Source organism: Bos taurus, chromosome 15 (genome assembly GCF_002263795.3).
Source record: "Bos taurus isolate L1 Dominette 01449 registration number 42190680 breed Hereford chromosome 15, ARS-UCD2.0, whole genome shotgun sequence".
Lineage (NCBI taxonomy): Eukaryota > Metazoa > Chordata > Mammalia > Artiodactyla > Bovidae > Bos > Bos taurus.
The window spans coordinates 61,158,122-61,169,767 of NC_037342.1; the positions used below are offsets into that span (position 1 = coordinate 61,158,122).

The 11,646-nt window shown below is 42.8% G+C and overlaps 1 protein-coding gene and 1 non-coding gene across 5 annotated transcripts in view; both read right to left on the reverse strand.

Moving 5' to 3' along the window:
* Positions 1-2,253: 2,253 nt before the first annotated feature.
* MPPED2 (metallophosphoesterase domain containing 2) overlaps positions 2,254-11,646 on the reverse strand; it is a 211,278-nt gene continuing 201,885 nt past the window's right edge. For 3 of the 4 annotated variants that reach the window (XM_005216303.4, XM_010812742.4, XM_005216304.5), the window contains exons 6-7: positions 7,678-7,791; positions 2,254-3,650 (exon numbers count right to left, since the gene is read on the reverse strand). In XM_005216303.4, coding sequence (XP_005216360.1) covers positions 3,532-3,650; positions 7,678-7,791 — 233 coding nt within the window. In that variant the 3' untranslated portion in view covers positions 2,254-3,531. 4 annotated transcript variants of the gene reach the window in all.
* On the reverse strand, positions 4,268-4,341 carry TRNAG-UCC (transfer RNA glycine (anticodon UCC)). Its single transcript has one exon. It is a non-coding gene; the product is annotated as a tRNA-Gly (tRNA).

The following is an 11,646-nucleotide window of genomic DNA, read 5'->3' on the forward strand; positions in this document are numbered from 1 at the left end:
GAGAATCTCAAGGCAGCTCTGGAGACGTGTTGAACAAGCATGTGTTACCACTTACTAAGATGCCAGGCAGTGATCGCCACATCGTGTAATGTAGACCAACAATGTACAACGACGTCATCATCATCACCATCACCCCCATTTTACAGGAAGGGTGAGTACCCAGCCAAAGGTATCTGCGCCAGTTTGAGGGGAAGCCAGGCACTGGGGAGCCAGGCGCTGGCTCTAGGCTCTGTGCTCTTCTGACCACACTGTGCTAGGCTTCAAGCGGGAAGGACATGGTTCAGCTGGCTGTGGTTATAAAGCCCTGTGCAGTGTGCTTCAGCAGGCCCCCAGGTGAGGGACAGGGAGTACCCCGCGGCCCCATCAGTCTTCTATCAGCTCTTGGACAGCATTCTCCTTTCTGTCCTAGAGGTAGGGTGATGAACAGGGAATTGACTAGAGAGTCAAAGAGACCTTCCATTTCCCTAGGGAATGAATTTGAAGCTTCCATTTTCCTAGGGAAAGTGATTTAACTTTTGGAGTCTCAGTTTCCTATCTAAAAAGTGGGGCTTATGTAACCTCTCCCAGAATTCTGAGATCCTGATGCTGGGGAAGACTGAAGGCAAAAGAAGAGGGGGGCAGCAGAGGATGAGATGGTTGGCTACCCTCACCGACTCAATGGACATGAATTTGAGCAAACTCCAGGATATAGTGAAGGACAGGGAAGCCTGGCGTGCTACAGTCCATGGGGTTGCAAAGAGTCAGACACGAGTTGGCAACTGAATAACAACAGAAACAAAATAGGAAACCGACTCAGCAGAGAGCCTGGTTACAGAAGGATAGAAAGCGCACAATGTCTAATCTATTTCTGATGTTTCCTTGTTATAAGGCCCAGCGGAGAAAACGTCTGGCCTTGGGACAGTCATCCTGGGCCCCCCGGAGGCAGTTCACACATATGGAATGGTGAACCTGGACCGGCTGAAGGAAGCTCTGTCTGAGTCAGTCCACCCCATAGATTAACAGACTGGGCTGCTTCCTGCCCCCACACAATGGAAAGCAATTTTAGTAAGTGCTTAGCTTAATTAGTGTCCAGACGTGCTCTCAAGGGCTGGGCACGCACACTTGTCATCGCGATCATCCACCTGTCTCTGGAGAGCCTGCTTTTCCAGAAGTCTGGGCCTAACTCCTTACACTGTAACCAGCTGAAATTCCCATTTGGTCAACGCTCAGTTCAGCACCCGGGGAATGAGCCTGAAATCACCACCCTCTTCTGCTGATGCAGTAGGTCAAGGAAGTATGGTTAACCTCCACAGCACATCTCAGCTACTAAGGTCATGGACCACTTTTGGCTCTGGGTGGCCACCCAAGACACTTCATGAGTATTAACAGTATGACTCTGAGCCAGAATTCTGGCCTAGGACATTCTCTATAATTTGTTGGTACTGAAATCCAAGAATTCTTTTTGTGGATTATACCAAAGGATGCCTCGTGGGTAGGAAGGGAGGAGAATGTGTTAGAATGCTACAATCCAACAGGCACTGGAATGCAGATGTACGGGATATATTGCAGATTCAAGATCACGCTGCTTTTCTTTAATGGCTCTTCCAGAGAAAATAAAAAAGACGTAATATGGTTTTCCCCACCCGGCCCCCTGCTGCCTCCTGGCTGCTGCAACATTCTAGTGTGCGCGTGCCCAGTCTCTAAGTCATGTCTGACTCTTTGCAACCCCATGGACTATAGCCTGCCAGGCTCCTCTGTCCATGGGGTTTCCCAGGCAAGAATACTGGAGTGGGTTGCCTTTTCCTCCTCCAGGGATTCTAGTGGTGGACATTACTTATTTTTTAAAAAAAGTAAGGGGGGGGGGATGGTGACTGCTCCTGGGGACAAAAGGGATCACGCACGGGTTACTCCGTTACCCACTGGTTTGTCTTCTCATTCCCACACACATGTCCACAACAGTCCCTCTTCTGCACAGTCCCTCTGTTCCTATAGACATTACAATAGCTAAAGACTAAATCCTCACCCTCTGAAATCTACAGCAAGATAGATGACAGCATGATGGAAGGAAAGAGTACACTGAGTGCCTTATCGATCTACCTGCCAGCCTGTGAATGGAAGGTAATAAAAATTTATTGAAAATCTGAAAAAAAAAAAAAAAGTCACTTATTCTAATTCCTCTGAAAGGGAGTACCAATGTTGCATATGAATAAATCCCTCTTTCCCCAGGACTAAACTACCACCCTCCCACCAGCACAACCCTCCAAACAGCACAGATTTAAAAATCTTGCAATTTTATTTGCATATAAAGGCCGCTAGATATAGAATATCACAATAAATTTAAAGAAACAACTGCTTTCCTAAATGTCATTAACAAGATAACATAAAATAGAATAAAGCTCGACAGCATTTACAATGGGAAAACAGAAAGGACTATTAGCGACAATATTTTGTGCTAGCGAAGATTGCATCAAAACACACAGTGCAAAATGGGGGGTGGGGAGGGAGGAGGACGTAAGGAGGCAATTCAGGGCATTTAAATATAAAGGACAACTAAGCCTTATTTTAGTTAGCTTCCATTGCATCCGTTTAAATCTATACACGCCTGCGAGTGTACCTAGATTTAACTCAAGCTCTTTAAGACCTTGAGTTCTGAGAACATGCGTCAGCTCCTTCGGACTTCTGATGCTCCACGATCAAGCATCCCTTTACAGTTGTACTGTCCTTGGCAATATTAAACCCCTAACTTAGTCATAATACACAAAAAATATTTATATATATAAACCCATATTGAAAAGGAGTCTGCACGCTCGTTTTTTTTTTTTTTAACTGCATGAAATACCTGCTCTTGACAGATTCCATTTCCATATTTTTAAAGCTAAAATAATTTAAAAGAAACAAACAAACGATGAGACCTTGTATAACCACAATATGGATCTCACTAGCTAAGCCATCCTCTAAACGAGAGCTGTTTTTTTCCCTTGACACAGCTTGCTTTATAGTGAGAGTGTGAAGGGAAGTCTTTTCCACGCCTACTTTTGTTGCAAAGATTGCTCTAAATCTGGGCCACGTCTGCAAAAAAGAAGCATTCCCAAGAAAAACAACAACAACAAACATCATAAAAATAAAACACTTCAAACAATACTCTTAAACTGTTGTGCAAATCTGGGTGGTTTTTAAAACACTGCCTACCTGCTTTATTTCTTTTCTTTTTTTTTTTTCCAGCTTAAAGCATATTAAAATAAGACTTTTGTCACCTTTTCAAAAGAAAGCTTGGCTGTCCTTTGGCGAACACTAACAATTTACAATGGCGTGGCCTTTGAGAAAACAGAAGTCATTTTACAAATTCACAACGCTCTTTTGATTCCAAATGGATGCCCCATTTAAAAAAAAGGAAGAAGAAGCATAACCTCTAGCATCATTCGTGTTCCAGCAATTTACAAAAAGAACTCACAGGATCTGGAAATAAACAAGGAAGAGAATGTAAGTTTATAATTAGAAAAAATTGCAGTTTTTTTAGACCTTCCCTCACATTCCAATTGGGTGTTTGGAGCTTCAGGAACCCTGTGGGTTTGGAAGGTCAAATATAATTGGAGGGTTGGTCGGTTGAAAGCTGACTGTACACGTTGAGGCATTGATGTACGTCGTGTAACCGTCGGTCATAATGCCGTAACCTGTGGAGAGAGAGTGTCACACTTACTGTGAAATATACAAATGATAGTGACTCCGTGCAGGACTATCAGCCAAGGAAAACAAAAAAGTCTTTGCCAGTGGGCAGTGAGATGAAATTCAGTGGAGCCCCTGTTACAGCTTTCAGAAGCTGCCTCCCGATTTTATTTTCTTTAAAGGGGGAATCCTCTACTTCAAAGAAAAGTGATTCCTTGTAATTTATTGCAACACTCGATTTGTAGAAGAGAGGCTGTGATTTCTTTACTAGTGAGAATAAAGAAAAAACATTTTTTTCCCTCTTGTTTCAAATGTGATTTTCATTTCAAAGCCCTGTATTAACTATTGAGTTCCAGGGAAGAAGACGAGTAACATAAACTCAAGGGGGCAAACACATCCTTCACTCAAACCCAAATGGGCTTCAAGACAGGTGAGACTCACGCAGGGTATAGCACTGGGAGTTTAGAGACATGAATTCCTAGCTTCCTTATTTATAAAACAAGCTCTAAACTGCCCCAATGAAAGTTAACAATAAGTTATCTTTTCAAAATGAGTTAATTTATTTGGCTCCGCTGGGTCTTAGTTGCAGCATGCAGGATCTTTGGTTGTGGCATGTGGGATCTAGTTCCCTAACCAGGAATCAAACCTGGGGCCCCTGCATTGGAAGTGCCAGAATCCTAGCCACTAGACCATCAGGGAAATTCCAACACTAAGTGATCTTACTGTCACCTACAAATTGGTGCTTGCCAAGGGCATTTGCCATCTGCCTCTGTGGAGATGGAATCCTGTGTTGCTGTAGCTGTTGACTTTCAACATGCCCTGAAGGCAGGTCAGGATGGAGAGTGAGGCAGTCTGTGCTCCAGGGAAACTGGTGGAACAGGTCTTTAGATAGTTAAGATATTTTCAGGAACTGATTTCATGACCCCAATCCTCTGTTGTTCGGTTGCTCAGTCGTGTCCAACTCTTTGTGAACCAGGGACTGCAGCACTCCAGGCTTCCCTGCCCTTCACCATTTCTGGGAGTTTGCTCAAACTCATATCCATCGAGTCGGTGATGCCATCCAACCATCTCATCCACTGTTTTCCCCTTCTCCTCCCACCTTCAATCTTTCCCAGCATGAGGGTCTTTTCTAATGAGTCAGCTCTTCGCATCAGGTGGCCAAAGTATTGGAGCTTTAGCATCAGTACTATTCAGGACTGATTTCCTTTAGGATGGACTGGTTGGATCTCCTTGCAGTCCAAGGGACTCTCAAAAGAGTCTTCTCCAACAGCGCAATTTCAAAGCATCGATTCTTCAGTGCTCAGCCTTCTTTATGGTCCATCTCTCACATCTGTACATGATTACTGGAAAAACCATAGCTTTGACTATATCAACCCCAACCCTTGCATCTCTTCATATCTAGAAAAGTACTAAATCCCTTCATGGTGACATTAGCTCCTCGTGACTAGCAGAAAAGCTTTTATAAAGTAAATGCTTGATTGCACTGAATGCCCCCTTCACCAAAATCTTATATATTGACGTTCCTCTACTACCTCTTTGGAACAGTTTCTCAGTTATCCGAGGTGCTGTCTCCCAGGCTGCAGTTCTCATTTTGCCCCAAATAAAACTTAACTCAAAACTCTCACGTTGTGCATCTTTTTAGTCAACATTTTCTTACTTGAATTGTGTGACTTTGATGCTGAGTTCCATTTTATTCAAAAGAATCAGTTATAATCAAATATCTGGGGTCTTCCTGGGTAGCTCAGCAGTGAAGAATCTGCCTGTAATGCAGAAGACTTGGGTTCAACTTCTGGGTCAGGAATATCCCCTGGAGAAGGAAATGGCAACCCACTCCAGTAATCTTGCCTGGAAAATCCTATGGACAAAGGAGGATGGTGGTCTAGCATCCTTGGGGTCGCAAAGAATCGGACACAACTTAGGAACTAAACAAGAAATAATCAAATGTCCAAGTGGTCTGGAGAGATACCACCACAGGACACTGCTTCCTAGACTTCTTACACCACTGGACACTGGCTCAAGCAAAAACACTTCCCATCGGCAGTATAAATCTCTTGTGACCTATGAGAAGAAAGCTAAGCAAGTTTCTCTGGGCCTTTGGTATGTATATTCATATCTCTTATAAATTTCAACATGTTGAAATTTTTAGCACGTTTGCAGATTCGCACATGTCCCTGGATACCTTATATTTTGTCTTACAGCCTCTGTAATTAAGTTTGTAATTCTATGTCGGTATCAGGTTCTTATGGCACACAAGACTACATTTGTGAAAAAGAAATTTATCAGGACTTATACAAATAACTGATAAGGCTTTTTTTCCCCCTTCCATTTGCTAAAATTTCTCTAAATAAGCCTGTGGAGAGCTTAATGAGGGTCAATGGAAAAAATCTCTTAAGAAAAGAAAAGAAGCATTTAAAATGTGCACTGTTTAGTTCTGGGGTCATAAAGTCTTGTTATCTCTCTCCATCAAGAGGCTGGTATTTGCCCTCTCTCTGCCCTCTTCAGCTGTCTTAAACGAATAAAAGCGAGACAAGTTTATTTGAATATGATCTCCTTCCTTTTAAGCAAGTTTATTATTTGGGGACTTCAGTGGAATTCCCCAATTGTCTGGCTACTTTAAAGCTAATTAATGATTTTTTTAAAAAGGATAAAATGCAAACTTATAGGTGAGGATGCAGAAATTCATAACTGCTCCCCAGAAATGCTATTTAGACATGATCTTCCATCCTTCTTCTACTCCCAGCCCGTATCAGGCCTTAGAGAAGTGCCCTCCTTTCCAAAGAGTGTGGCTCAAAGTCAGGGCAGGATGATATCCGCTCTCAGGGAGCTGGACCCTTGCTCTCCATCTACACAGCTCGTGCCTACACTCGGAGCAAGCTGGATTTTCTCTGGCCCCAGTAGGATGATTTTCAATATGCTGTTTATTACCCACCTAGCCAGGAAGCCACTGGATTGAGGACTTTGCAAAGCAAACTTTGGTTTTTCACAGTGCCAGGCCTAAATTCCTCACCTGCAGGTTCATAAATAACTCAGAGTAACAGCCGTGAGTGAGTGAATATGGAGGCTGCTCACATACACACACTCATTGCACACAAACATATGTAACCAGGAGACGATGGTACAACCACAAAACCTAAGGCCGGTCTGTCCCAAGGCCCAGGGACCCCTGGTTTGAAAAAGGGAGGAGAGAGAAAATCTAGGGCCTCCAGCGAGGCTTTCAGATTCTGTGAACTTGACTTCACAGCTTACCCTGAAAGGCAGAAAACAGCAACTTGACCAGTTCCCATCTAGGGGAGATTTAATTATGCTGTTTAACCTCAGCCCCAACTAAAAGCACGGATGATTTCTGAGAAGTCTGAAATGGTTTTCTGAGCTTTAGTAAGGAAAAGTCTACCTACAAATGTGTAGGTTCCACCACTTCAGTTCTATATCTTTCATTGCACGTACAAAGTTATTAACATTTTTTGGAGAAAGTCTTGTATAATATTTACAGGTAGGAAGAGGCCAAGGACATTATTTAGTCTAAAATCCAGGCCATTTCTTCTAATGCTCTTAAAGAGAAAATCTGTCCTTTATTCCATCTGTGCTGGTCTGCAATAGTGGTTATCAACCACTCTTCGTCAGAGCCCTGAGATTCCAGAAGTCATCTGGGGTTAGTGATGGGTTTCCCAAAAGGTGGACCAGATTCGGTTTCTTACTGTTTATGGAGGAGGGCATGGCAACCCACTCTAGTATTGCCTGGAGAACCCCGATAGACAGAGGAGACTGGTGGGCTACAGTCTATGGAGTCGCAAAGAGTTGGACACGACTGAGTGACTGAGCACACACGTTCCGCTTACAAGAGAGCAGTTCTCCACAAAATACTTCTCAGCTTTATATGCAAGTGTTTCTCATAACATTTCATCTCATTGAAAGCATTCCACAGGTAGAGTTTGGCAACCACCACTCCAGTTATTCCCGGTAACTAAGGTCTCTGCTGTGGAATGAGATCATGGCTAATGACTCATAATGTTGTGAACCCCTTTCTTCTGGTCTTACCTTCATGGATTCCACCAAACACATGGAGTTTGGGCCGGACTCGCCTCTGGACTGTGTTTAAAAGCTCCACGCAGCCCACTCTCTGAAGCTCCTTTGGAACCCAGTCTCGAAAACCTAAGGGTAAAATGCAATCAATACTCTTAATTTTCTGTCTTCAGGTAAGGTTTCATTTAGACTTTCAGGAAGCCATAACTCACAGAAGGTTTATTACATTATCTGTAATCCTAGCCTCCCCATTAAAGCTTACAATGGCTTTTAAGGAACTTTTCACTCGTCACTTTGTCTTCTTTAGGATCTTGAAAAAAAATTTTTTTTTTTGGTTTCCATTTTTTTCCTTCCGTTAATTAACATTTTTTTTCCCCCTCCCTGTGAGGGATTTGATTTATTCAGCCATGGGCTTCAAATCTTCTTCATGGGCCCAATGACATTTATTCCCGGCAGTCCCATACTCTCTCTTTTTCTCTCAATTCAGTTGCTTTCTTTTTTAAATTATAGCTCTCTTAGAGCAGTCTACTTCCAAGATGTAGACTTTAAAGAAGAAGGGCTAGGAGGGACTTCCTATAAACTGGCCATAAGATATCTTGTTCTCTTTATTTTTATTATCATTTTTTATCTTTGGCAGCACAGTGTGGCATGTGGAATCTTAGAGTTCCCCAACCAGGGATTGAATCTATGCCCCTTTGCAGTGGAAGTACAGAGTCCTAACCATTGGACCGCTAGGGAAGTCCTTGTTCACTTTAAACACATCAACTCTTAACCCTTGGTGGTTCCTGATGACCCACGCTTGGGAATGCCAAGCTCTTCCTCTGGTCTCCTCTCTAGCAACTGGGCAACCATGGTGACCCTGTGGTGGCAATGCAGTAAGCTGGGGCTGATGGACTACCTTTAAGTAAAAGCCACTTAGTTCTATGTCTAATGCAGAAAATCCATAAAAACTGACGTCAATTATAGCAAAAGTCAGCTACTGAATGATTATGGCCCAGAATGGAATCCAATCGCCTCAGTGGGATGGGGTGTTAGGAAAGCAGACAGGCCAAAAGGCTAAGTCATAATCAGTGGGAACACACACCATTGCTCCATTAGGTGATTTCTGCCACTCAGAACTGATCAGTCAGAAAGGGAGAGGCCAGCTCACCCCACTTTGTTTGGCAAAATAGTAGAAATGAAGTTTTAACATCTCTATAAAGACATGCTGACTGGGGAATGGCCAGAGAATATGGAAAAGCGTGGAATATAAGCAAGGGGCCCTATAAAAAATTCAATCAGAGATTTCAAAACTTTGCTAATTAGAGGAAAAACTTTAATCCACAGTGATTGGCATATTCCCTCATGGATGTTTTTTTTTTTTTTTTGAAGAGGGAAAACATCTCATTTCATATATAATCACCTGAGAAAGTGTCTTGCTGGTATCATAATAATGAAGTCCCATGTGTCACGGTTCCTTTCTTAACAGGAAAAGATTCAAGGCCAATTCCCATATCCACCTCCTACCTCCTAGTCCAGAATGTTCACAAGAATTCCCAGTTAACTACACTGATTAATGTTCAGCTTTACCTAATGAAAACTTTGCCTGGCTTTTTATTAATAGAGCTTCTCTAATAGCTCAGTTGGTAAAGAATCCGCCTCCAATGCAGGAGACCCCGGTTCAACTCCTGGGTCGGGAAGATCCCCCTGGAAGAGGGAAAGGCTACTCACTCCAGTATTCTGGCCTGGAGAATTCCATGGACTGTATAGTCCATGGGGTCGCAAAGAGTCAGACACGACTGAGCGACTTTCACTAACATTTTGGAACTCTCTGATGTGGATCTTACTCTGCTACACGCACAGCCACTCTCTAAGTTACTCCAACTTTACTACAAAGAGAGGGATGGTAGCCTCTTTCTTAAGAGTTCCCGGATGGGGGTGGGATGAATTGGGAGGTTGGGATTAACATATATACAGTACTGATACTATGTATAAAATAGATAACTAATGAGAACCTACTGTATAGCACAGGAAATGCTACTCAGTGCTCTGTGGTGACCTAAATGGGAAGGAAATCTTCCCCCAAAGAGATAGATGTATATGTGTAGCTGATTCACTTTGTTGCACAGAAGAAACCAACACGATATTGTAAAGCAACTATACACCAATAAAATTAATTAAAAAAAGAAAAAGAGTTTCTGGAGTGTATGAATTCTTTGGAGGCCAGAATTCAGACTGACTGCCACTTGCTTTTGTACCAAAGCTAATGACTTTGTTAACAACAAATCAATTGTTCTGTTCGAAGTTATTTTCCAAATAATACTTCAGGCATGTAAACATTTCTATGCTGAGGATGTCGAAGTCCCTGACAGTAAGCAGCCTTAAGAGGATCAAGTCCAGACCTAACTAGGTTACTCAGGGAAAGGATCGAGTTGGCTAGGATTTGGTCTCTATAGTCTCTCTCTATTTAAATCACGCTGAGCAGAATACTTAGCCAACAATTTAATGACTTAGTCTCCGATGACTGCAAAACAGGGAAATTAATTACTTATGACTTGATAAAGGTTACTGATAAGTATAACCATGTAAAGTACGGAGAAGGTGGGGGTGGGGTAGGGAAAAACCACAGGGATGGAGATTCTGAAGCTTTGAAAAGTAGGGAAGTGCTGATCTTGTGCAAATCTGTATAAATTCCCCGTCTGCAACAGAACTGGCTCCTTGTCTTATTTCCCTTCACTCCTCTTTATGAAAATGTGCCACCGTGGCTCGTGCCCTGGTCCTCCCTTCCGCTGTTTCTTTGTGAAACACACAGCACTTCCCTTGTCGGGGCAGGAAGGCAGCACTAAGCGGTGTGGGTGGGGAGGGGGTAACATCCATGAAGATTAAATTCACATTGGGGGATATGTGTTAGGTATTTTTTATTTTTCAGGTTGACAGAGGAGGGAAGTGACATGGACAGCAACCCCAAACCACAGGGAAAAAGTTACAAAAATCATTCATTTTTGCATTGTTTTTCCCCTCTCTCCAAACCAAGAGGATCAAGAAAACTTTCTTAGAACTGAACATTTAACAATTTAAGACGATAGATTTCATGGTATCTGGTTTTTAATACAATTTTTTTTAAAAAGGAAACTCTCCTACTATAAAGGAAACATCTGGATTGTCTGAGAATATCTTTGTGTGACAAGGCTGTGCCAGCATAATAGACACTCAGTAGATGAGAGGATCAGGGTGGTGGTCCTGTTTGAAAAGGGGCTTCCCAGGTGGCTCAGCAGTAAAGAATCTGCCTGCCAAGCAGGAGATGTGGGTTCAGTTCCTGGGCTGGGAAGATCCCCTGGAGAAAGAAATGGCAACCCACTCCAATATTCTTGCCCGAGGAATCCCAGGGGCAGAGGAGCCTGGTTGGCTATAGTCCATGGGGTCGAGAGTCAGACACAACTTAGTGACTAAACAACAACAAAACCTGTTTGAAAAATATTCTGTGGCTAAACCAAACCACTAACAAGCACACGAATCATTAGAAGATAATTATATAAGTCAAATAATCATCTTCTGGCCCATAGTCTGGGTAACTGAAGGTAGCTATGGTGCATATTGGCAATCTAAACCTGGATGCAGCTTCACTGTATCTATAAGATCCAGCATCTTTAAGTAAGGTTCAACATACTGTGCTGTGCTTAGTCGCTCAGTCGTGTCCAACTCGTTGCGACCCCATGGACTGTAGCTCACCAGGCTCCTCTGTCCATGGGGATTCTCCAGGCAAGAATAGTGGAGTGGGTTGCTATGCCCTCCTCCAGGAGATCCAGGAATTGAGCCCAGGTCTCCCACATTACAGGCAATTTTTTTTTTTTTTCTGTCTGAGCCACCATAAGTCCTTACTTAACACTTTGGCTTAAAAAAAGAGAGAGTAAAAAGATTCTTTTCCTGTATAATTAGCTCAGTGTTAAACTTTTAAAGATCTCCTAGGTTCCACTATTACAAGGAGAAGGAAAATGAGTTCCTTTG